Below are 27,590 nucleotides of genomic sequence, written 5' to 3'. Positions count from 1 at the left end.
CAAGTAATTAAAGGTAATCCTACTTTTAATAAATCTATGCTTCATCTTTTAAGTAAAAGTTTAGTGACGGAATTTTATTATTATTGTGCAAATAGTTCATGTAAGCAAGCATCCTGGTCAGTAAGATATTATTGGATGAGAACATTATATGAATTGAGCCTAGATTTTATAACATGTAACTGACTTCATTTCTAAATTAGTAAAGGATACTGAAAATGTCCATAGTCGATGAGAATAAGACCTGGATACAGTAATATGCATAATGCATTAGCAATCTGTAAAGAAAAACATTGTGAAATAAGAAAGCAATCTGATGCCCAAACAGTAATAAAAGTGGGGTTTTTATTTAACAGAGTAGCCAATGTTCCCATTTTCCTCAAGTGCTACACTATTTTATCAAAATATTTCATTTTTATAAAACAACTCTTTAGACACTGAAATTTTCATGGGGGTGACAGAGGACACTATGATAAGAAAGGGGGGAAAAATCACTAAAAGGTATTTGTCACTTTTAGATATACAAATTGGATGTTAATCTAATGAATAACCGATATAAAAAATGGTCAATAAGAATATTTGGTTAACTATGGCTATGAGAGGATATAGCAATTGTTCAAATGCCTTCCAGTCTATTCCTTCTCACAAATCAGCTCAAAATTCAGATTTACTAAATAATAAATTCAGTGTAGTGTGTAGTTCAGCTGTACATAACTTCTTACTACTATAGTAAGGCATGAAAAAATTACTGTAAAATAAGGTGATAATTTCTAAATGGTAATTAATTGAGAGAAGATATAATGCTCCTTATTATTCTATCTATTCCCCAAAGCATAGCTTCCTTAAGGTCTGTCCTTAATAGGGGAATTAAGAAAGCATTTCAGAGATGAAACATCAGGTTGCTTTAAAACTTACCTTTTTCTTAGTTGAGATATCTTTTAAACAACAACAGTACAAAACCACTGCAGGTATATAAATCAGCAAATCAGCAATTAAAACTAAAAAAACAAGCAAATAATTTCAAGCATGAGTCCAGGAGGATCTACAACAAATTATTAACCACCTTCCTTCCTTCCTCCAACCTTAACTGAGAGTTCTGTTAATGCTAGGTTCTTACCCACTTTGGGAAACTTCCTTCCACAATAGCCCTCTTCATTCCCTTCACCTGTGCCTAATTTCAAATGCTAGATTACAAGACTCTCAGTCTGCTCTAACAAATTCATACATTTAATAATTAGATATACACAGAGTTCTCTCTTTGCTCTGACTTGGACTTAAAAATAAAGAATATTCAAAGCAAGAGAAGGCAACTTCTTTTTCCTCAATATTTGTATATTTCGCATTTTTTAGTGCAAAGAACAATCAAATATGGAAATGCACAGAATATTTTTTAAATGTTCACATTTATAAAATACATAAATTTTTGGTAATTAATTCATACAAAGAGCTTGAGAGGCCCAAGTAAGAAAAAAACCAGGGGGAGAGGGTAATTTTTTTAAAAAAAGGGCAGGGAGTATAGCTTATTTTAGATGCTTGCCTAGCATGCACAAGGCCCTAGGTTTTATCTTCAGCACTGCAAAAACAAAGCAACTCCCCGACACACAAAAAAGCACATAATTCTGAATGTGCAGTCATTTTAGAGCAAATAAAAATAATACAGGACTGGGGTTGTAGCTCAGTGGTAGAGCACTTGCCCAGCATGTGTGAGGCACTGGGTTCAATTCTCAGCACTGCATATAAATAAATAAAATAAAGGTCCACTGACAACTAAAATATACATTTAAAATCATCATCATCATCATCATCATCATCATAATACATTAAATTCTCCAACAGTACCTCACTAGTGTTCAGAAAAAGTGATGGTAAAACTATCAGTGTTAAATGTATGCAAACTATGTTCAACTACAGACACCATATTTAAGATGACAGTGGGGCTGGGGCTATAGCTCAAGGCCCTGGGTTTAATGCCCAGTATCACATTAAAGAAAAAAAAAAAAAAAAACACTGACAAACTGGAACCTACCCGAGTAGCACAACATAGACCTCAACAAATTGGTTATCTAAGTAATAGGGCTGTTTAACATGGAGAAGTAGTGACTTCAAATGTGGAATATTAGGTATATAAGGGATCAGACTTGTTCTCCTTAACCTAAGAAAACAGCAACTGGAATACTGGTGGAAGAACAATATAAGAAGGAAATTTTTAATGATTGGGGTTCTCTAAAAATAGAAGTCTGTCTCTAAAGGTTTTGAGTTCCCTGAAAATAATAGGTATTGTTCCAGATGTTGAATAATCATGTGGTGAACACATAGTTCAGAAAGGATTAAACCATTGGAGGGAGAAGGGGAGAAGTATGGGAGAGGGAAAAACAGGTAAGATAGATTATCTTGGCCTGAGTCCATGACTGCATAAAAAGTAAAGATAACAGATGCTGAGCTCAGACTTATTAGGCAAAAGGCCAGGGCTAGCATTAAAGTCTTCATCACATAAAGCTTTCAAGCTTCTAGAACGATATACACAGAACAATAAAACTTGTTGAGTAGATTAATACAGCAACAGTGCTCAACAATACAATAAATGACATACAACTGTAAAGTTTACTTTAAGAAAAAGGTAAAAGGGTCTTGAAATTAGGATATTAAAGCAGCAGTTTAAACAAGTAAAGCTTCAATTTATAGCTATTTATCTGCCTGACTGAACTATGCCTCAGTTTCCTCAGCTTAAAATAAGGATAAGAATAGTATTTATCTCATTTGGGAGTTCAAAGAATTAGGTGCAATAATAAAAGTAAAGTACCCAGAATTATTCCTTTCTACTCTTTTTTTAGCTCACATAAAAATTTGGTTTTACATTGTGTGTGCGTATATACGCACACACATATATATGCACACATATATAATAAGCATAATTATACAATTTTAAAGTCATTAAGAATAATAATAGTACTTTTTATCAGTCTGTCCCATTTTTTTAAAAATTAAATTTTATACTCAATGTCTATTGTTCTTTTACCTGTTGTACGCATGAAGAGCTTATGTGCCTGACTCTCATATCCACGTGATGTATGAAGAGCAATCCAGTCTGGATTTATAAGCTTTGCCCTGCAAATCAAAGCATATACACATGTACCTTCTTCCTCACTTGCAGCAATACGGACATATGAATTTATTTTGAAGATATATGAACTTATTTTAAAAACGGTCCATTGTTCTTATAAAGCAACAGCATCAATGTTAAAGCTTTAATCTTTATTTAATCACGTGAAATTGACTTAAGCTATAAAACAGCATCTGCCTGCTCATCTTGCAACAAAACCATGTAATGTGTAATTAGAAGCTCTCCCTCCACAGTTCCAGTGTCACATTTCACATACTAAGCACATACCTGATAAAGAACAATATGGTTGTTTTATAATCTTTTCAGTTATAACAAATGCTATAATAGCTATTGTCAATCAATGATAAAACTAAACACAATTGCTGAAGACAAATGAAATTTTCAATCATATTATATTACACTGTAAAGTATAATAGTTACCATATTTGTGAGCTTATTTCCAATCCATAAAGTTTATTTTTATAAGCTATTAAATAATTAAAATTAAAATAATAAAACAAGGAAAATAAGTTCAGGAGACATTGTGAAGAAGTTCCTCAAAGTTTTGCTGACATTAAGTCTGAGATGAAATACTGCTACAGAATAGAACTGGGCTCCACCAAAATACAAGTCCTCATCTATATACGATTCCATTTCTTTAAAAGGAATTCCAATTCCTTGTCATAAAGGAAATACTCTAGTAATTCCAGTTTCTAACTTGACAGATTAATCAGACTAGCCCTATATTTTTCATTTACTTTGGGCCATCCAAGAAAAGCTTTCCTGGGGTTAGAGATATCCCTCAGTGGCAGAGCTCTTGTCTAGCACATCCCAAATCCTGGGCTTAATCTCTAGCGCACACACACATACACACACACACACACACACACACAAAACCTTTTCAGTGCATAACTAAACCACATTAGAAATATTTCTCAGTAGTCTATGTATAATTTAGTAACATCTTAATTTCCAAACAAAGTTAAGGTTTTGCATGTCTTCCTAGTATGTCCTTCAAATAAATTATAGAAATTACCAAACCCTGATATTTACCTTTCTTTAAACCCATTTGTAAATACATAATACAGTAGTAGCTACTAGCAATTTCTCCTCTCTTCAGTAAAGCCAGATCACAGTGTTTCTTATTGTATTTGCTAAAGGCATAAACATTCAGAATTAAAGAAGAAAAACTTACACATATGCACATAAGAGACTATGATAAGCTGTAAGAGGTGGGTAATCCAATCCCCAATACAGTAAATTGTTATCACTGCTGTTAAAATACCTAGGGAAAAAAGAAAAAAAAGCACCATTCCATTCATCAATATTCAAGAAACAGACTTAGATTTTAATATCTCATAATTTCATTAAAATTAAGCTTCATAATTTAAGAAGTGATTGTTAAGTTATAAATAACTTAGCCATGACAAAAGATACAATCCAGGACCAACTCAGGCAAACTGAAACTCATTACCTTATTACTAGTAGACTTAATTCAATGACTAATATTTATATTAAAAAATGCAAGAAAAAAGAATTTGCATCTGATAGTCTAACAAATCAGGGAAACTATTTTTAAGAATCACAATTTTAAAAAGCAAAAAGTCAGTTTCAAAGAACACATGAAGATTTGGTTTATGCAAAGGGAACAGGTAGGTTTTAAATAAGACTTTGTTTCAACCAACATGTAAAGAGAAACTACTAAACACAAGAATCTGTGAATTAATAAAGAAAACTAAGTCTAATGTACATAAATTCCTTGGCTCCTCCAGTTGGCCAGTATGTAAATAAACTGTATATAACTACTAAGACTCAAGAAATAAAAAGTAAGTTTATATAAATAGATTTCTTAATCATATCCTTTATAACTAAGTAGCTGCTTCTATCAAATTTGTTTTCTTAGTTATAGGAATAATTTACAATAATGCAAACCAAACTCTAAAAACCACAAATAATCATTGTTCATAAACCTGTTTCAAATGAGTAACATTCCTTGATGTCATAGTCTTCTTACTTCAGGATTTAAAAAATGTTTTAAGTTAGCATTCAACATGATCATATTAACTAATTTATTATTCACATTCAGAAATCTGTTCTTCTCCTTGTCAGTTCCATAAAATGCGGGCTTGCATAGAAGGGGTGTAGAATAATAAAATGATCAAGGCATGCTAAAAGGCCCAGGGACTGGGCATAGGACTATGTTATGGTACCAGCTGGTGGCAGTTGTCCTGCCGGCAGAAACTTCCATGTGAACAATCCCAGGTCCTATGTCTGGCTGGAACATGAAGCCAAGAAGGGGTGTCCAAGAATCTCCAGGTGAGTTAGAATTCTTTTTGACAGCTTGAATCTAGGAAACTAGGCCTGGCAAACAAGGATTCACTTATCTAGACAGGGCTGCCTAAAGACTGGCACCAATTGTGTTATTCCAAATTCATGTTACTATAGGGCACATTAGCATAAAGTTTTATTGTTTTATTGTGTCTGCCTCATACGATTGTAGAAGCATTGAGTTAAATAAGGAAGCTGTTATGTCACTGCCTGACACAAAGTAAGTGCTCAATCGTAGTTAAAACTGGCTATTAGCCACAAAACTACCGGGATGGATAGAGCAATGGGAAATCATCAAGTAATTCAAGAATCACATTTCAACCAGTAAAACTTAATTTGGTTTTCAGCCTCTTATAAGGCAAAAGCTATTTTTCATTTACTTTAACCTTGAGATTCACTGGAGATAAGGAAATGAAGTACCAGGACAGTAAGCTGTAAGCAAGCAGACATACATACTATAAATAAAGTCAGACTGGATTGGGATAAAAGAATGACAGGGCTAAAAATTGTGCTCCCCATTCTTATGGAAATTTCTATATAAGAGAGAAGCACGGAAGAATTCTTGATAGCTTTAAAAGCATTTCAAGTAAAACTTCAAAATCTACCAGTAGAAACAAAACAACTAATTGATATTCCTGCTTTACATACTTGAAATAAACCTGAAAAGTTGTATAATGCTATTTATAACACTGAAATGAATTTCCCCACTAAATTCACATGTAATCTCAGCAGATGTTTCAGCAGTAAACATACACACACATGCATGCGCACACACATGAAATTGTAAGATTCTGTTCAAGAGTGTTATGATTCATTGGAAGCTGGGGGCAGTGGTACGTGTCTTTAACCCCCACTACTTAGGAGGTTGAAGCAGGAAGATCACAAGTTTGAGTCCAGCTTCCACAACTTGGTGACACACTGTCTCAAAAGGAAAAAAAAAAAAAAAAAAAAAGGAAGAAGAAAGAAAAAAGAAAAGGGCTGGAGATGTAGCTCAGTGGTAGCATGCCCTTGTGTTCAATCCACAATTCAGCCACCCCACCCTAAAAAAAAAAAAAAAAGTTATCATTAATTTCAAGATGTAATTTTTTCTAACAACCCAGTCATTATGAGTATTTCTGCTTCAAAAAATCTTAATTTGAAACAGTTTCAGTTACAGAAAACTTTTAAGAATTTCTCAAAGAACTTCTGAACATCAAAATTTTTTTTAATTTTACACAACAAAAGAAACCCACAAGAAAAATTAAAAGAGCAGGATGGAAGATTTTTATTCTAAACAACTCATACACACACATTAAAAAAAAATTATTACATTGAAGAACACTACAGTAGCAGATAGATTTAAGGCATCCCCACGAACCCCATTTTCTAATGTTGAGACCTTCCAATGTGTTGATCCCCTCTCTTTGAGTATGGGCAAGAACTGTAACTTGCTTTTAACCCATAGAATATAGCAAATGGGACAGTATATCACTTTTGTTTGCTTTATGTCTATGTAAGAGTCCACCTTGCTAGCAGATATGCTGGACAGACCCTCTCACTGACTTTGAAGAAGCAAGCTGCCATGATTTAGTAAGCAGCATATTGGAGAAGGCACATAGCAAGAAATTGCAAGTGGACTCTAGGAGCTGAGGGTGGCTTCCAACCAGAAACTGAAGCCCTCAGGTTGTTGGCAGAAACATGGGAGCGTATCTTTCCCCAGTGAAGCCTCTAATACATCTCTAGCCCAGCCGACACCTGGATTGAAACCTTCTAAGATCCTGAGCAGAATTATCACAATAAATTATGTCCAAACTTCTGATGTAAATTTTTTGTGATAATAAATATATAAGTAATTCCTATTTGTGGTCATTAGCTATACAGTATTAAAAATTAAAATAACTATTTATTTTAAAAATCATATAAATCATTACCAAAAAAGGATAATCCACTAGAGACATAAGGAAAAGATATGAACAAGCAATTTTGAGAGGAAACGTGATCAACAAATTTATTTCAGGATGCTCTGTGTCATAAGTACTCAAGGAAATACAAATTTTAAGTGTGGTATTATTATTAAGTGTTAGTATAAGTATGTGGAGACACTAGTGTCAGTATCCATTGAAACTGTCTACTCTAGAGGATCTACTTTCAGGAGTCTACCTGGAAAATGCATGTGCACATGTGCACAAGGGAAATAAACTTTATTTAATCATTCCCCCACTAAGAGACATTGAGAATCTTCCAGTTTCCTCATTATTATAAACGACCACTCCCACCAGTCCTCCTGATTTATGAAACCACTGTTTTGTTTAGAAACCAACATGCTCAGAGAAGGTGGCCTCTCTGCCAGTCCCAGGCAGTTCTTATTAATGGTTGTTTTTCAAAGGTGGGAAAGAGGTGATTACACAAATGGTGGGACTCTACTTCATGTACAACCAGAGAAACAACAGTTGTACCCCATTTGTGTACAATGAAGCAAAATAAATAAATAATTTTTTTTAAAAAGGTGGGAAAGATTTTGTCCCTTGACAAAAAGAGGTAGAAAGAAGAAATTTTATTAGTATTCTTCCTGCTTTTAACATGATTTTATAAAGTTACAGTGCTTGAGCCCAGGAAGTCATCTAATGACTGAAGGATAAAAGGCCTCAGAATAAAAAGCCAGTGTGCCAAGAAGAATGACAAACAGGAAGAAAAAGCTTGAGTCTTTGATTACCATCATTAAGCCACTTTTATCAGCCTGCAAAGTCCTTCAGATAATTGTATTATTGCTTAAGCTCACATTTTCTTCTTTTTGAGACAGGGTGTCCCTATGTTGCCCAAGCTGGCCTGGAACTCCTGGGCTCAAGCCATCTTCCTGTCTTAGCCTCCCAAATAGTTGGAGCTAAAGGCTCCAGCCATCATACCCAATATACTCTTATTTTCTATTACTTACTGCAAAAATGCTCATTTCACCATGAAACTTAGCTCCAAGATTATCTCAGGTTTTTCATAATGTTTTGTTTTTGACATGCTGGGGATCAAAGCCAGAGCCTTGTGCATGCTAGTGCTCTACCACTGAACTACATCCCCAGCCCTCATAATTTTCAAAGACTCCCAGACCATAATCAAAACCTAATCATATAAGTATGCTCTGAATTAAATATTTCTTATTTTTTAATACAGAAAACGAATGGAAATGTATGCAATAGTCCCCCTCCGCATCTTCAGTTTTGCTTTCTACGGTTTCAGTTATGCTCAGTCAATTGTGACCCAAAAATATTAAATGGAAAATTTCAGAATAAGTAATTCCTAAGTTTTGAATTGCATGCTATTCTGAAAAGTGTAATAAAATGTCACAACTTCCTACACTAGTCTCTCCAAAAGATGAATCAATCCTTTGTTCAGCATATATTCACACAGTATAAGTTACCTATCTAACAACTACTTAGTAGCTATCTTGGTTATCAGATCAACTGTCATAGTATCGTAATGCTTGTATTCAGGTAACTCTTACTTTACTTAATAATGGCCCCAAAGCATAAGAGTAGTGTTAGCAATTTTATTACAGCTTATTATACTTGTTGCATTTCCTTAGTAGTTACTGATACTTTCTTACTGTTCTTAATTTATAAATTAAACTTTTATCATAATACATATGTGCCATGGTTTAGATATGGTTTGTCCTCAAGTTTCATGTGCTGGAAACTTGTCCTCACTGTGGCATTATTAAATAGATGGTGACCTCTAAGTCTAGTGGGAAGTAATCAGGTTATTGAGGACATCGTCCTCAGAAGGGATTGATACTAGTAAGTCAGACTATGTTGGTTATTCTCATGAAAGCAAGTTATTATAAAAAAAGAGTAAGCCTGACCCTGAGTCTCTCTCTGGTGTACTGTCTGATCTGGCTTACTGTGATCACTTACTTATTGTGATCACTTCTGCACATGTTCCCACCACTGTGATACCTACCATCTACCATGAAACCCTTACCTGAGCTGAGCAGACGTCAGCCTCATGCCCTTGGGCCTTCAGAACTATGAGCTAAATAAACTTCTTTTCTTTATAAAGTACTGAGCCTCCAACATTTCATTATAGCAACGGAAAATGGATAAATATATAAAGGGAAAAAACAGTATACACATTCAGTACTATAGTTCAGTACTATTTGTCGTTTCAGACATACAATGGGGGTCTTTTAAGGTATCTCCCATGAATAATGGGGACTACTGCACATATATTCAATTCTTGATTATATTCTCCAAAGTAGGATACCATTGTTTGAAAAACTGAGGTAGATCAGCATTAGAATGATTCATCTACATGGTTAAGGTTGTATTTTCATTCCTGATATCAACGTTTCCCCCTAGCATTATGCTAAAAGCTGCAGTTTTTCACTTTTCTCTCATCTTTCAACACTAAATATTACACTGAATTTTGTATCAAAATCTTTGAGAACTACTTATCAAAGAATATCCAAGAATAAAATTATCCATGTGAAACTTACAAAACAATTTAGAAAACAATTACAAAGCTCAAAAGCAGTGCTCTGATTTGTCTTAGGAAATATTATCTCATTCTACCAGTCAAGCAAGAGAAAAGCATTAAGAATATACTAGTAATCCAAACAGTGACACGTGTTAATTAAATGTCAAGATCTGAAAGATGCTCAAAATAGAACAATATAGAAAAATGTCAAATACTTAGCTGGCCTCTATTTGCAATAATTCAAACTCTGACTAGGGTACAGCCAACCTATCAATAGAAAGTTCAATACAAAGTTCTTGCATACAACTCTCTGGTAAAGGAATTAGTTAAAAGCAGTGACCAAAGGAATCAACAGAAAGAATGTTATGAACAGTTTAATATACCAGCTATTCAGTAAATCAATAAGTGATAACATAAATTGTTACTGAAACATGTTCAATAAAAATGACACAGGTACAAATTTTTATGAAGTCATAAATGCAATCAACATGTTGAAAGTATATTACATGTCAGGCATTGATCTCAGTTCTTCACATGTATTACTTTATTCAATCCACAAAAATCCATTGAACTATGCAGTCTATTATTTCCATTTTACAAGTGATAAAATTGGTAGAGAAGGTTAAATAATTTGCCAAAGGTCACAAGCTAGTAAATAGTAAAGCCAGGGTCTGAACTCAGGCAGTCTAACTAATATCTACACTATTCACTGCTCTTTTATACCTCCAACATTGTAAGCAAAGAAACTGAAACTTCCAGGTAGACTTATATTATAAAGTTAAGGTTAATCAACACAGTTCAAGTGATTGAGAATAACAAAAACTAATAAAAATGTCTGCCATATTCTCTGAGTGCTGAAAAACTGAAGGTTCCATATTGTACCATGAAACCCATGACGATAGAGCTGACCTCCTCCTTCATAACACACAGAGAAAGCTACGGAAATGGAACCATGTGAAAAAACATACCAACACTTATTTCTTCAACAAATATTTATTGAACAGCTAGAAAGTGCCATAGCCTATACTAGACACAGGGTATTCAAAGATAAACCAAAGGGACATATGTAAACTTTTCAGAGTTGAAAACAAGTCCTATTACAATAGGCTTCTTCCCTTTGTTCCCTTTTTGGCTTCACAAATTTAGCCATCTGCTATTACCAAGTCTATTCTGTTCTTACCTGAAGATTAAATCAAAGTGATCTTTAGTGAGAACAGCAACAGATGAGGGAACAAGGCATGAGAATTTCTGTAATTTATGTCCAGAAGAGTTTCTGAGACATATAGTGTTCTACCATCAAAGTTCTGGCTCAGTAGCATATCCCACTAACTAAATATACATATGGCTAACCTTTAGGACTATGTAGTTTCAGAGACTGGACTACAATATGCAAGGCAATATATGAGGCATGAGTATGCAGGAGACAAGGATGCTCAAGACAAAGAAAATAGTGTTTCCTTTTAAATATCTTCAAATAATCTATATCATCTAATTAAAATAATAAAATCAAGTCAAAATTAAATTTACCATTGTTTGATGGGTAAATTAAAAGTAATTTCTTGCCAGTGTCTCTGAGCTTCATAATCACCAAACATAGGGGGTTTTCCAGCACCTAAGGTGAAAGGTAAAAAGAGTAAATAACAATCTACTTTAGCATATCAGTAATTTTTATTTTCTTAGAAAAGTTTTCTAAACTACAGAGGCCATGTAAGTTAGGGAAAGAACTTGGGAATTCCAAAAAAAGTCAGAGATGAGGTCTGAACGCTAGCACACTAGAACACCCAGTGACAGCCTCCCCAAGCTTGAGCGCATTCAAAGCAGGATCAATACAGCCTGCCTCTATAGAGGACGACCAGAACAAGTAAGATAATGGATATGAACTACCCAGTAGTGCCTGGCACACGGGAAATAGTCAATTGGTAGAAGCTATTATTAATATTACTTATTTAATAATAAGCTATCCAAGTTTATTTTTACTATGAGAAAGACTGCCAACTCTACTGTCCAACAAATATCATAAAAATTATAATAACAAACATCTGTTTTACAAAGTGCTTTTACAAACTAAGTATAAATAATTAAAGGTCAAGTATAGAACTAAAAACAGACTACATATGAAAAAAATTAGTGACTTTTGTAGGCTTTGTTACCAAATGAGTTATTTTATAACGTTTTCTCAAAATTGTAAATAAGGGATAATGGACCTTTAATAACTAACATTTGATAATGCTAGATACAGCCACCCCATGAAATAGGTTGTGGACACTTTTTTGTTTTGTTTTGCAGTGCTGGGGATCACATGCTAGGCAAGCAATGTACCTCTGAGCTATATTTCCAGCCTAATAAGTATTATTATCCCCATTTTAAAGCTAGAAAAACAGAGGCAATGGTCACTCATATAGTAAGAAGCAGAGTCTGGATTTAAACCCAACCCAAATGGCTTCATAACCCATGTTCTTACCTCCTACTCTGTAATGCCTCACAATTTGGTTAAGTGGGTTATTATCCTTAAATGATACAAAGGTATTTTCTTTTAGTAAATTATGAACACCCACTCACGCTTTAAGTAGCAGCTGACTACAAAACTATAAGAAAGCCCACAGAAGTGCAATAGACTCATAGGTTTTTTAAGACAGCAAGTAAGGTGGAATTCACGTATAGTCAAATGTACTCATTAATCAGCGAATAAGGATATACCACTGCCCACTGAAACCTAACTTAGATTTTCTCCATCTGTTTTCATTTAATGGTTGTTATTACACCAATATTCTTTAAATATTAGAATCTCCATCCAAGGAGATAGTCCCACTATGAGATAATTATGGGAAAAACAAATTTTCTCTTCAGCACATATACATTGAGTAAATCACTCAATTGACACAAGAACCCATGGTATCACACTCCCATGTACACACACACACCACTCTCTCAGGATGAACCATATGTTACTCATTTCTGTAGCCTCAGGATGTAATAACTCCTACTAGACTCTCAATGGCACCTAACTCATTCTCAGTGAATGCTAATATAGCAAGGATGTTGGTATAATTAGTTTAACAGCCAGGATTTTTTAGTTCAGGAGACTTGAATTTGATTGTACACTTGCTAGATGTGCAATGTTAATTTGTGATGGCAGATCAATTAATTATGCCAAGGGTGCTTGAACACAATGCCCAAATATTGGTTCTTGCCCAAAAACATCTTTAAATTACTGTCTGGCACTTTGAAATCCTACGCCTCTCTCTGTTCATGCTGCTTACTCCTTTTTTGCGTTCGCCTCAACTCATATCCAAGCTTTAAGAACCACCTCAAGGGGCTGAGTGTAGCTCAGAGGCAGAGGGCTTGCCTTGCAGGTGTGAGAAGCCAGGTCAATCTCTAACACTGGGAGAGGAAAGGAAGGGAAGAAAGAAAAGACACACCTGTAATCCTAAGTCCTCCATGAAGCTTCTCTCATAAATTAAAATCGTATTTATCATTAATTACTGACTTCTTCATAGTCCTTACACTTTCCTCATGTTTCATCACATGACTAATACCATTTCCTAGTCACTACCCAAATAAGAATTTTAGTTCTCATAGACACGGAAATTTACTTTATAGAGTTCATAAGAAGCATATTGTAGGCATTCATTACAAACTTGCTTAATTAAACTGAACAAGAAGAGAATAGCATATACATTAAAAAGAAAGAAAGAGAAAGAAAGAAAAGAAAAAAAAGAAAAAGAAAGAAAAGAAAAGAAAAGAAGGGAAAGAAAAGAAGAAAGTAAGTTAGTTGAGCATGGTGGCACATGCCTGTAATCCAGGCTACTCAGGAGGTTGAGGAAAAGTATCACGGGTTCCAGGCCAGCCTGGGCAATGTAGTGAGATCCTGTCTCAAAATAAAATTCAAAAAAAGCTGGGTACATACCTCAGTGGTAGAGCTCTTGCCTTGTATGTGTGAGACCCTGCCTTCAATCCCCAGCACTGGGGGAAAATAAAAAAGGAAAAGAATTCCCCCAAAGAATTAATGGCATTTTTACATGTACATTTTATAGGAGAGTGTATATATGTGTTTGTATTTCAATGAATTTACCCAGTGAATACAGCTTACTTTGGGGGAGGAAAAGAGTTGATTTTTATTTTTTGTTTTGTTTTTGTTTGGGTTTGGACCAGTGGGATAATAAAAGTCAGAGAGGATTTTGAGTAATTTCCTATACCTCAAAAAATCCAACTATCTAGATTTTCTGAAATTGCTCTAGACTTGTGGTCAATGTGGAAGAATTTATTACCAATCTCTCACAAATAGAAGAATGGATAATGACTCTCTTTAGGGTTGGGAAACAAGTTTTTATCCAGAGTCTGACCTACTTCAATAAATTCAGCTGACACCGGCTATGAAATTAGTACTTAAGTTTTTAAAACTGCTAAAGTGCCCTTAAAGCAACCTAGAAGGACAACCCAACTGTACCTATGGGAGCTGCACTTGGGAAGGGCAAAAAGGATTCCTTCCACAGTGATTAATTCTACAAATTCATTTACATAAGATTCAGAATTACATAAAGAAAACACTGATGTACATGTACAAAGCTTCAATTTTGTCTCATTCACAGGAAAAATCGGCTTAAAGTACCACTTAAATGTTCATTCTATTAATTGCAGAACTATTCAGAATTATGTTTGAATCTATAGTGCAGGTAGTTTCTTTGTTAACAACACATACTTTACACTGAAATTTTTAACAGTCTGAGAGAAGATTTGGTTCAAATTTTCCATAATAAAATCCCCTGTTTATGGGCTGGGGTTGTGGTTCAGTGATAGAGCACTTGCCTAGCATGTGTGAGGCACTGGATTTAATTCTCAGCACCACATATAAATAAATGAATAAAATAAAGGTCCATCAACAATATATATATTAAAAATCTCCTGCATATATGTTCTTGATAACAATTTATGAATTTTATGAGTCCTTCTAAATAGCAGTGGTTAAATGTTAACTTCAAAGAAACTGACCAGTTAAATAAACATAGTCACACTTCAACAATGATTGACATGTTACCAAAACTGATTCTCTATGACTTTCTTCTCCTAAACAGGCAATACAAGTTTGGGATAAAGAGATTATTAAAAGAAAATAACCCTCCTCAGTTCAAGTATTATTTTCTCTAAAAACATTAATAACACTTTAGATCAAGAATGGAGTATTTACAAATTTTTATAAAACCTGATACTCAATATTAAAATTGGAATTTGTCTACTCCCCATAGATTGTTTAAAAGTAACAAGCAATATTTACTCAAGATTTTTAGGTGTGTGAAAATTACATAAGCACCTCTAATAATGGAAGGGGTATACATTTTAGAAAAATTTAAATTAAAATAATATATAGGCCTAATTTGCATTAATTATATGCATGTTTCCAAAGGGGGAATGGCTGAGCATGATGGCCTGTAATCCCAGCACTTGGGAGGCTGAGGCAGGAGGATCATGAGTTCAAACCCATCCTCAGGAACTTAGCAAGGCCCTAAGCAACTCAGAAGACCCTGTCTCTAAAATAAACTACAAAAAAGGGCTGAGATTGTGGCTCAGTGGCTGAGTACCCCTGCGTTCAATCTGTGGTACAAAAAACAAAAACAAAAACAAAAAATAAAAGAGGAATGATGCCTTAATAGTAAGCAAGCTAACCTAAGCTTCACACTTGAGTATGACAGGGTTTTGGACATGCTACCCCAAATACGGTACCTTGGCATACTGCATATTTTAAGTTAAAAGAATTTGAGAAATAGTAGGTACAAGAAGACTCTCTGACCCTTCCCTGAAGTAAGCCATAAGACCCTCCTGTGAAAAATGTCCTCCTATAACCAGAGAAAAGGAGCATTCTTATCTCCAAAGATGGAAGGACAACCAGGAACCAAATGATCAGCTTTGCCAAGTTTCTCCCAGTTTACCACTCTGACCTTATTGTATCATATTTTTTTCCACAACTGTCTACTCTTCATCCAAACTAGTATAAAAATGCTCAGATTTAATCGTTTCTTCAGGTCTTTATTTCCTTGTGAAGGCTCCCATGTCCATAAAATGTCTACTGAATTAATGTGTATGCCTTCCTCTTACTAATCTGTCTTTTGTTTGGGGGGCCCAACAGAAAACCTAGAATGGTAAAAGTAAACATTTTTCTCTCATACTAGTGCTTCCTAATTAGAACCTTAAAAGAAGATAAACCAAAAGGAAACCAAAAACAAATTATAAAAGTATTTTAACTGATAATTGGGGTGGGGGGCCCTCAGCAGCACCACAGCTATTAGGAGCTAATTCTCCCAGCTTCTGCGGCCCAGCAGTTTTCACATGCAAGTACTGAACATGCCATATTCTTTGTGATGGGGTTTGAGAACTGGGTCAGAACCACCATTTATCTTAATGTTCAGCATTTTTGATCTTCCTTATCTGAAAAATGATAAATCTATAGAATAGCTGTCTACAAATACTCTACTAATGTGCAGTAACAACACACTTGTCTTAAACAGTAACCTAAATGTAATCTCACTCTGTGGACTTTCTGAGGGACAATTTAAGAACAAGGTTTAAAATAAGCAGCAGGGGTCCTGTTTTCCAGAAGAGAAAAGTAACTGAATAAAACTCAGACTTCATGAGAGAAATGTTAAATTAATTATTCTATGTATGCCTCAGGAATAGAAACATATTGTATCAATTGTCCCCTACTGAACACCCATTAAGCATTTGATTTTACATATCAGCAACAAGGAAATATTGCAATTTTAAAGATTATATTATTTTATCCTATACTCTAATTTTAACTATTTTTAACTCCACATTAACATGAACACTTCAGACAAATTAGTTAAAAATTTCATTAAACAAAGAAATATGAACAATAAAAAAAATAAAAAATACATGTCAAAATTAGAAGATAAAAGGAAAATCAGAAGAGCAACATATAGGACTGAAAATGAATCATCATGTTCAAGAATAACTGAGTGCTGAGTCAGAAAACAGGAAGACTTTCCAACAGACCAATTACGGAGTGAAGACAAAAGTGATATGATTGCATATCTTATATAACAATTATGAACTGGGCTTTTCCTCAGTCCTTTTTCTCCCAGTTCAACTGACAAATGACCTCCTTAATTCTATTTACTAACAAACTTCCCTGAAAGTTGCTATGTCCCTTTTTTAACTACCATCAGTCCTCAATTCATTACAGTCTGGCAACTAGGAGGCTCACATGGCTTGTCTAGTTTTAATGGCCATCCTACTTGGCATGTCCAGAGCTTGACACTGTTTGTCAGTTCTTATTTCTTAAAATTATTAGGTCTCTCAGCTTTTAGAAATAACAATCTCTCCAAGCTCTAATTTCTTCTCAGCCTCCTTTAATCATTACCCATTTTTTTTGGAGGTGATCACTAGTTAAATATGTTTTCTTCTTGCACTGTGGGTACTCGATGAGGACCTTTCAAGACAAAGAAGGCTGATGCCATAGCTCAGTGGTGGAGCACTTGCCTAGCATTTGTGAGGCCTGGGTTCAAACCCCCATATGGCAAAATAAAAATAAAAACAATATGGATGGGACTTCTGTTTCCAGCAGTATGACAGACTTAAAGTGTCCAGAAAACACCTGAGTAAAAATCCTAAATAACAATAAATAAATACTGTAATATAATAAATGTATAAAAGTCCATATACAATTCATATATTCATATAAATATTCACATATAATTTTAATGTATGGCTGAACGTAAGAGAAGTCCTCAGATTCTAGAAACAACAACAAAAATCTCATCAACAGCCAGGTATGGTGGCACATGCCTGCAATTCCAGCAGCTCACGAGGCCGAGGCAGGAAGATAGTAAGTCCAAAGCCAGCCTCAGCAAAAGGCGCTAAGCAACTCAGTGAGACCCTGTATCTAAATAAAATACAAAATAGGGCTGGATGTGGCTCAGTGGGAGTGCCCCTGAGTTTAATCCCTGGTACCCCAAAAAAATCATCAACAACAGAATCCAAAGGAAAATGAAAAGAGATTTTCAATACACTAAAGAAAGAAACTGTTGACAAAATTCCCTACCCAGCAAAAGTTTTTAAGACAGAAAGCAAAATAGAGGCATTTTCAGACAAAAGTTGTTTGTCACTAAAACATGCTCACTTAAAAAAACTCCCAAAGATGTACTCAGGAAGACATAAAGGGTAAGAAAGAAGGGGAAGAGAAAATGATAAACAGGAGGGTAAAACTGAATAACTGAATATTAATTGTATAAAGCAAGTCACTAATGTCTAATTTATAGGATTAAGAATCATGAAAGAGGGCTAGGGATATGATTCAGTGGCAGAATGCTTGCCTAGCATGTGAAAGGCCCAAAGTTCGATCATTAGCACCACAAAATAATAATAATAATAATAATAATAAAATAAAAATAAATAAGCTGGATGTGGTGGTGCATGCTTGTAATTCCAGCAGCTCAGGAGGCTGAGGCAGGAGGATTTCGAATTCAAAGCCAGCAATTTAGTGAGGCCCTACGCAACTCCATAAGACCCTGTCTCTAAATGAACCATAAAAAGGGCTAGGGATGTGGGTCACTGGTTAAGCAACCCTGGGTTCAATCCCTGGTACCAAAAACTAATTAATTAATTAAATAAAAATCATGAAAGAGGGGCTGGGGAGATAGCTCAGTTGGTAGAGTGCTTGCCTTGTAAGCACAAGGTCCTGGGTTCGATCCCTAGTACCCAAAAAAAAAAAAAAAATCATGAAAGAACTGAAATCCTAGAACGTAACATTTTAATTCAGGGAATGAGGATTTGCTGGAATTAAGGCATTCTAAGGTCCCTACACTGCTCAGGCAGATATAATATTAACTTTAGACTTATCAAGTTAAATATGTAACTGAAGGGGAGAGTTAATCCCCAAGAGAACAAAATAAAGTAGAGCTTCCAAACTAGTAAATGAGAGAGTGCAACTGGAGAAAATCAATTAGATCTACACACAGAGTAGAGAATAAAAGGACCAAAAAGGCACAATAAGCAAAAATCAAACCCAAGGAAACTAGTAAAGCTATATTAATTTTAGAGGAAACAGACTATATGACAAAAGCATTACTGCAGATAAATAGGAACATACCAAAAATCTCATGAAATTCAAGCCACAAAGAAAAACCTAAATCACCTAGAAATACAGATACAAATACACAAACAAAAACTGGCAAAACTATAGAGAAACCACAGCTCTCTCAGTAACTGATAGGCCAACTGGGCAAAAATCAGTAATATAAAAATTTGTACCAACCAAAACAATAATATTGAATTAATGAATATCTGCAGAATATTAAATACAAACTACAATTCTTTACAAACACATACAAAATGCATTTAGCTCTTATACATTTTCTTTACATTAGAATTAAATGTTTAAATCTATTTTCTTGACCACACCAATAAAATGTGAAATTCTTCTGTCTCAGTCAGAAAATTCCCTCAGTAAATTGTTACCAAAAAAAAAACTACTCAGAGGAATATTCACCTATCTTGTAAACAGTAAAAATATATTACCTGAATAAGAATTAAGAGAAACTGTCCACCGTACTGTTAGTCCTATTAAGACTACTATTGTCATCCAGGGCCACTGTTCCATAGCTCTCTGAATTCTGGGAGGAAAACAGAACTAGTTCCAGATTATTTTTAACAGAGTCAGTCACTTATTTTCTTGATCAGAAAAATGTTGGCACTTCTTTGGAATCAGGAGTTTGAGGGATTTTAAATGGTGCTTCACTTCCAGTCAGAAATTGATAACCTCTGTGAAGTAGCCTGGGGGGGAGAAAAAAAAAAAGAGATTTAGCTAAGTACATTACCTTAACAATGAATCCATTAAATCTAGTAGAAAGATGGAGAATCAAGGGGGAAGGGGCTAGAATAGGTACTGAGGGAAGGTAGTTGGCCTATCCTTCCTTAGTCCTGTAATTGGGAAATATACCTCAAAGGTAGCTCTCTCCCTGTAAAACGTGACTCAGTGTGTCTGAGGATGTAGCAAGGGTTTGTTCTTATAAAGGAACATTTCTAAGAAGAAAAATGACAGAGACATAGAAAGTGGCAGAGTCAATTCCATCTAAAGCATGTTTACCTACGGGTAAATATAAGACCACAAAGATGGACAGAGTGATTTATCTTTGGTACAGAGAAAAGGAAGAATTTTGTCTTTGTATTTACTTTGTAAAAATCTTCCACTAAAATAATTTCTGTAGTTTTTAATTCTTTTATTCAAAAAAATATATATGCTAATCATACCATATTTTCATTTTAGAGAAATGAACTTTTACAAAAATTCAGTAAGAACAGCCCAAATCTTAGGAGAAAATATAAAAGCAATAAGTCCATTAACCACTTATATGTTTCTCCATTTCCCCCTTCCCTTTAGGCTGAGTATTTAAAAGTAAGATCGGGGCTGGGGATAAAGTTCAGGAGTAAAGCACCTGCCTAGCACACACAGGCCCTGAGTGATCCCCAGCAGTGAAAATAAAAAGTAAGAAACAAATTGACATTTTTTTGCTTTGGAAAATTATGGTCCATTTTAACCATAAAATATACTTTAACTTAAATACATCCAGAAAAATACAAATAAATCAACTGAAAAGTTATATATAATGATGTACACAATACACAACATAACGATATAATTTGGCCAGCATGACGCCCCAGTACTTTCCCCTTCCCTCCCCTCCTCTCACTCTTCAATCCCTTTCTTCTACGAACTTCCCTCTGATATTCATGAGATCAATCCCCATCTTTCCTTTACTTTTCTTCTCTAGCTTCCACACATGAGAGAAAACATAACCCTTAACTTTCTGAGTTTGACTTATTTCACTGAACATGGTGGTCTCCAGTTCCATCCATTTTCCTGCAAATAATTTCATTTTTCTTTATAGCTGAGTAAAACCACAGTGTGTGTGTGTGTATGTGTGCAGGTTGGTACCATAATTTTGCTATTATGCTTTTTATAAACTGGGTATGCATTTATCACTGTAGTATGATTAATTTAATTCTTCAGGATAAATAATAAAAAGAGGTATAGCTGGGTCTACTGTGGTTCCATGCCTAGTCTTTTGAGGAGCCTCTATTGATTTCCACAGTGGTTGTACTAATACGATCCTACCAACAGTGTAAAAGTGTTCCTTTTTCTCCACATTCTCTTCAAATTTACTATTTGTATTCTTGATGACTGCCATTGTGACTAGAGACACTCTATTTCCTGCTAAGACATAGTGTTTACAATTTATACTTCAAATGCTAATCCCTGGATTTAAAAAAATAGTGTAACTAGAAAATTAAATCACTAATATGACCAAGTCAATTGTCCGCAGTTCCAGATTATCATATGTAGATGCTTTTACAGGAATCTTAACAAAAATAAAATTGCCAAGAACAATAATCATAATGAACTTATAAACTTAGCTGATACCATGCTGATTAAGCATGCTAAGACCAGATTGGTGGAAGCGTCAGCTCACTGACAGATGAAAGAATCAAATCCAGAAAGATCTGGACTGTACCTATGGAGGGTTTAAATCTAACGAGAAATATTAAGAGATAAATTCAAATGAATTAAAAGCTCTGCACTGAAATACGGGGAAAAAAAGCAACTGTGTGATTACTGAATAGGAGGTAAAAGATAACTATGCAGAAGACCCTGGGTTCAAACCCCAACACCAAAAATCAAGTAAGAAAATATTAGGAAAACTTTTTAATAATTAGAGCTGTTCAGAAACAAAAGTGAACTTCTCAAAAAGTAAGTGCCGGGCTGGGGAGATAGCTCAGTTGGTAGAGTGCTTGCCTTGCAAGCACAAGGCCCTGGGTTCAATCCCCAGCACCCACCCCCCCCACAAAAAAGTAAGTGCCTCTTTAATGGGTTCAAACAGAAACAGTGACTACTTGACAGGAGTATTTTTAGAGTTAGAATAAAGAAATAATTCCTAAAATGTCTTCTAAATCTGATTATGGAATCAAATTATGTGTGTGAATTAATATGAATCATAACAACACAAAAAAAGATTTGGTCTCCCAACATGTCATTTCCCCTAATTCTTTATGACTATCCAGTATTGCCACTTTTGCAGAGTCTTTGATGAGTAAAATGCATAGGGCTTCATATCCTGCACAAGTGGCTTGTACTGGAAGCTGAAGGACATCAAAAACATCTCTCTCAGGAGGCACCAGCATTTGGGAGGTTGAGACTAGAGGAAGGTAAGTTTGAGGCCAGCCTCACTAACTTAGGAGGCCCCCAGCAACCTGGTGAGACTCTACTTCTAAATAAATTTTTTATTTTTCATTTTTAAAGGGCTGGGGATGTGGCTGTGGTTAAGAATCTAAGTTCAATCCCTGGTACCAAAAACAAAACAAAAACAAAAAATCACAACTCTTTCTTACATATCCTACACTTAAAATCCAAATACCTAGCCATAAGACCCTCTAAAATCTGACCCCTGTCTGCATCTCCAATTTCATCTCGCACTTTGCCACAAGGTTTTTCCTTCCTTCCTAGAACCTGTCAAGTTCATGCAAGCCTCCCTTCGGTCCCTGAGCTTGGAATTCTCTTAATTCAACTCACTGGCTCATCTTTTGTCATTCATGTTATACCTCAAGTCATCCTCTAGGAAAGATCATTTTCTCCCCACCCTACTAAAATTTTCTCCTTTTAATGACTGTACCATTACTTTCTTTAATTTTCTTCACAATTTTTTTCACCATCAGAAACTATATTTTCACACAAAACTTGGAGTAAAAGAAGCTGGACACTAAAGAATACATATCATATAGTTCCACTTGCTAAAGACTCCTAGAACTAATCTACGGTGTAAGAAATCAGGAAAAAGGACACCAATGGGAAGGAAAGAAGGGATGGTAAATGGCAGGAGTTTCCTGGGAGGTCTTGTAGGCTTTGAGAATGTTCTGTTTCTTGATTTGAGTGATGGTTAAAAGATGTTTTTACTTTGTAATAAGTCAGCAAATAATATAATTTGTGTACAGTGTTGTTCTGTATGTATATTATATTCCAATAAAAAAAGTATTAAAGGAAATGGCACTTACTTATCAACTAGAATATAAGCAACATGTAAGCAGGGATCCTCTTTGTCTTAATGGTTGCATTGCCCCGCATTTAAAACAACGTTGGCAGAAAGCAAGAACCCATGAAGTATTTGCTGAATAGAGCTCTGAGACTGGAGGGGGTGGGGAGAACCAAAAACCCGGAGGAAGAGGGGAGAGGGGGAGGGAGATACGTAATTTTACTAAGTCCTCGTGTAAAGATACTCAGATTTCACTGCTTTCTTCCCCTTAAATAGTAAAAAGGTTTCTTTACAACTTTTTCCACCTGTAAAGCAAAGTACAGTGACTTTCTAAGCCATCACACCACAAAGTTGTCACGCAGGTGGCAGAGGAGGTTCCCGTCCTACTTTGCCCCTAGAGTGCATCCCGACAAGGACGCCTTCCACCTGCAGAGCTGAGTTCTTTCCGGTGTGGAGGACCCTCCCCGCCCCGCTCCCCCGCCGTGGCCACAGCTCCCTGGGAGGGCAGCCACCCGAGGCGAGCACATCTGGCAGCAGGGACCCCTCACGACATTTCTCTTCCCTTTCTGCAGCAGGCCAGACCCTCAGGACTGCAGGACAAGATCGCCAGGATAGCTTCGGCCAGGTTGTGCCACCACCATCACCACGTCCCCTCACCCTAACCCCCAAGCGACCATGCACGCTGGGTTGGGGAGGCCTCGTGTCGCATCCCTGGAAGTGGATTGCAGACGACAGCCGAGTCACCAGCTCCGCGCCAGCTGTTAGCGCCGCCCGAATGCCCGACAGCCACCCAAGCTGGCTCGGGGTCCGGCACCCCGGAAACGCGCTCTTACCCGCCGCAGCCGGACTCTGGGATTCGCGCCCGCAGCGGGCCCCCGAAGGCGCCTGCGCGCTCGCCCCCGCGGCGGAGCGCCCTTCAGTCTCTGTCGCCGCGCGCCCACGCCCGCGCGCCCGGAGCGGGAGCGAGCCCGTCGAGCGTAGGGGCGGGGCGGGGCGGGGCGGGGCGGCAGCGCGCGGCAGCCTGGGTGCCGGGCGACGCGGACCGCTTGGGAAGCTGGGCGCCAGGCGTTGGAACCCGAGAGGCCTGGCCACCGGGTTAGGCCAGGGGCAGGTGGAAAGCCCCTTGCTCCTCTTTCCTTGGATCATGGCCAAGGCCCAAGCGGCTGCTTAGCCCACAAATTCCTGCCAGGGGCGGGTCCTGGCTCGCGTCGCTCAGTGGAGAGCCCTTAGCTGGTGCTCCTACCCAGCCGAAGGTCTTCTCGGGGCCTGAGCTCTGAGGAGCCGCACAGCCAACCTCCCTCTCTTCGAGTCTGGAACCCATAGTAAAGCTGGGAAGTCAATTCATGTAAGAGATATTATCGAACGTCCATTTTCCAGAGCGCGTGGGGCGAGCATAAGAACAGCTCAGCCCTACGCACATATAGTACATATGTACTAGGGGCACATATAGTAGCCCCTGTTTGCCCACGTTTGCCAAAAATAACCACGTTGTCCTCCATCCTTCAAAGAATACACTCATTCCCCACCCCGCTTCTGAATCCTATATAAACCAAGCCTCCTGTAAGTATCAGCAAATATTCGGATATTGCTCTGACTTTCTACTAAGTGGGTCTGAACACTCTCTGGGCCTCAGTTTCTTCATCTGTGAAATGAATCACTAGGGCTAGGTGAACTCCCAGATCTAAAACTTATTCTATTATGGATAAATGGTCATCAGCCTGTAAATATGAAGAAATTGGCCCCTCTGCTCTCCAGGAATTTGTCTTTGGAAAGACATTTTCATGCCTAAAAGGAAGAAGCACATATTGAATGTCCCATTATTGGTACATACACTAAGCATTGTAAGAGTTAAGAGAAGACTTGGGCTTGTTGTAAACTATAAGCTATCAGGAAATGCTTTTCCTGGAAGAGTGAGCTGGGCATTGAAGAAGATGGGGTTAGATCAGCCAAGTGAATAGAATGAAAGTCAGAAAGGAAATGGTCCAGCCAAAATTGTGACAGTTGAAAAGTGCAGTACAATACATTTTTTCCAGTACAGATGGTGGGTACTGGAGAGGAATGACTGGAGAACCTTGAACACCAAGTTGTGGTGTTTGGAATTTATACAGTTATCAGTAAGGGTCCATTAAATGACTTTTAGCAGAGACTCAAATGTATACTACCATATTAGGGGAAATATGAAGTGGTGATAATGGGTCAGATGAATCGGAAGGAGAGGCAGAAGTTATTATAGTAGTGCATGCATGGTTAGACAAGGGTCTGGGCTGAGATGATAATAGTGGAACTGGAGAGGAAAGGATCAAGGGGAAATCAAGAGGGAATGTACAGGTCTTAGTAACATACTAAATATGTAGAAGTGAAACAAAGGAGAGGGAAGAATTAAGGATGACCCCCAAGTCTTCAAGTATGAATTACTAGAACTGATAGATCTTGGGAAGCCTGGAGATGATTTAGCTGGCTTGGAGGGAAAGATGGTGCATTGTATTGAGTTCAAGGTGACATCAGAACAACAAAGTAGTAATACTCAGGTGCCAGTTATGAATCAGAACCCTAGAAAGAAGCTGACACTAAAGAGGGAGAGATGAAAGTTCTGCATTTGGTGAAGAATGAGGAAGATAGCAGAGAGGGAGAATAGACTACCATATTGAGTAAAAAAACATATTTAAAGCCAGGAGGAGGAAGGTGAGCTGATGAAATACAAGGTTACAAACAGGGAGAAATCCTATATATTGCAGGATCATGTATATCAAGCATCTTATAAATAAGAATCTTATTTGGCAGACCAAAAATGTTTTGTTGACTCTAAGGTCCTGTCAATTGTATGGAGCAGCACTACTATTTTATGTACCACTAAGAACAACAACAACAAAAATGCTACCATTTAAACTAGTAATGATTATAAACTGTATAATTCAGAAATATTAATCTGTGAAAAAATATACATCTTAAAATGATGAATATTGATACAAGTCTCTCCTTTCTGCCTCCCAACCCAAATAGCTTTGGATCCAATATTTAGCACAAAACTGATACAGTATTCATTGAATGAATACTATAAGGGACAACAAAACCTCTAATTCACAGATGAACTACCCCACTACTGCCATCTACAATACTACTCTTGCTCATTCCCGCCAGTAGATACTGTTTTTCACCTCTTTAAATAACAGATGCTCAGTAAATGCATTTTGTGTTTGTTTTGTAAATAACAATGTATTTTGGGGTTTTTTCCATATTTTATTGGTGCATTATAATTATACATAATGGTGGGATTTGTTGTTACACATTCATACATGCATACACAATATAAAATATAATTTGGTCAGTAGTAATTGCATTTTGAATGATAACATTACTATCAGCAAAAAGGATAAGCCATAGCAAAACTATAGAGCAGATCAACTTTAGGGGCAGTATACAATGGTGGTCAAGAGCTAGTATCTGACTATGGAGACAGATGGGTTTAGATTTAAATTTTAGTTCTTCTATTTTCTGACTGTGTGACATTGGTAAAGTCTCCTAATGTCTCTATGATATAATTACTTCACCCATAAATAAAAGAAAAATAGTACAATATCATCTTCTTTGAGTTGTAATGAAAGTAAAATGAAATCATACATATAGAGCTTTGAACATATTGACTGGCATACAGTATGTACTCAGTAAATAACTACTATTCTAATTTGTCTTTAATATGCTCTATTTGACAACCTTTTCCCATCTTTGATGTTTTCTTTCTCTAATCATTTTTCCCCCCTGTGGTGCAGGGAATTGAACCCAGGGCCTTCTGCATGCAAAGCAAGCACTCTATCAACTGAGCAATCTCCCCAACCCCTCTCTAATCATTTTATACTTGTTTATCCTTGTTACCAGTCAGGAAATTGGAGTTCAGATTCTCTTAATTTCTTGTCTTTCTGCTCTGTCTTTCATAAAAACAACCACCTGTGGTTACTATTTCATTTACAAATTTTATGATAAAAATAGTATATACCTAGTTTCAGGTTGAATTATATCTTCCAACATTCCTATGTTTGAAGTCCTCATGCTCACTCGCTTAGAATTTGACTATATTTAGAAATAGAGATTTTTTAAAAAATATTTTAGTTGTTGATGGACCTTTATTTTATTTATATATATGCAGTGCTGAGAATCAAACCCAGTGCCTCTCACGTGCTAGGCAAGCACTATACCACTGAGCCACAACCCTAGCCCCAGAAATAGAGAGTTTAAAGAGGTAAAGTTCAATGAGGTTGGTAGGATGACCCCTAATCCAATGGCTGGTGTATTAGTCAGCTTTCTGTTACTGTGATAAAATACCTGAGATAATAAGTTTAAACGAAACTTCATTTTGCATCATAATTTCAGAAGTTCTATTCCATGGATTATTGGATCCATTGCTTTTGAGTCTATGATAAGTTGATATATTATAGTGGGAGCACAAGGCAGAGGAGGGTGCTCACCTGGTAGCCAGGAAATAAAAGAAAGAAGGAGCCAAGGTTCCAATATCTCTTCAAAGTCCTGCTCCCACTAACCTAATTTCCTCTTAAAGATTCCACCATCTCCCAGGAGCACAATAGACTGGTGACCAAACCTTTAACACGTGGGCTTTTGGGAAATACTTCAAAGCCAAATTATAGCAGCTGGTACACTTATAAGAATAGGAAACTTGGACATAGATATGCGTG

The 27,590-nt window shown here is 36.4% G+C and overlaps 1 protein-coding gene across 1 annotated transcript in view; it reads right to left on the bottom strand.

Annotated features, from left to right (window-relative positions):
* The window catches only part of ALG6 (ALG6 alpha-1,3-glucosyltransferase), a 41,248-nt gene extending 17,379 nt beyond the window's left edge, over positions 1 to 23,869 (bottom strand). Inside the window, exons 1-7 of the mRNA XM_079136773.1 lie at positions 23,729 to 23,869; positions 19,400 to 19,642; positions 11,396 to 11,480; positions 4,293 to 4,382; positions 3,014 to 3,102; positions 913 to 995; positions 211 to 275 (exon numbers count right to left, since the gene is read on the bottom strand). Of these exons, the coding sequence (XP_078992899.1) occupies positions 211 to 275; positions 913 to 995; positions 3,014 to 3,102; positions 4,293 to 4,382; positions 11,396 to 11,480; positions 19,400 to 19,481 (494 nt within the window). The 5' untranslated portion in view covers positions 19,482 to 19,642; positions 23,729 to 23,869. The remainder of the gene's footprint in view (positions 1 to 210; positions 276 to 912; positions 996 to 3,013; positions 3,103 to 4,292; positions 4,383 to 11,395; positions 11,481 to 19,399; positions 19,643 to 23,728) is intronic.
* Between the last annotated feature and the right edge of the window lie 3,721 nt (positions 23,870 to 27,590).

This window comes from Sciurus vulgaris, assembly GCF_902686455.1.
Source record: "Sciurus vulgaris genome assembly, chromosome: 1".
Taxonomy (NCBI): domain Eukaryota; kingdom Metazoa; phylum Chordata; class Mammalia; order Rodentia; family Sciuridae; genus Sciurus; species Sciurus vulgaris.
Note: the sequence above shows the minus strand (reverse complement) of the source record. Positions and strands in the feature narration are given on the sequence as shown.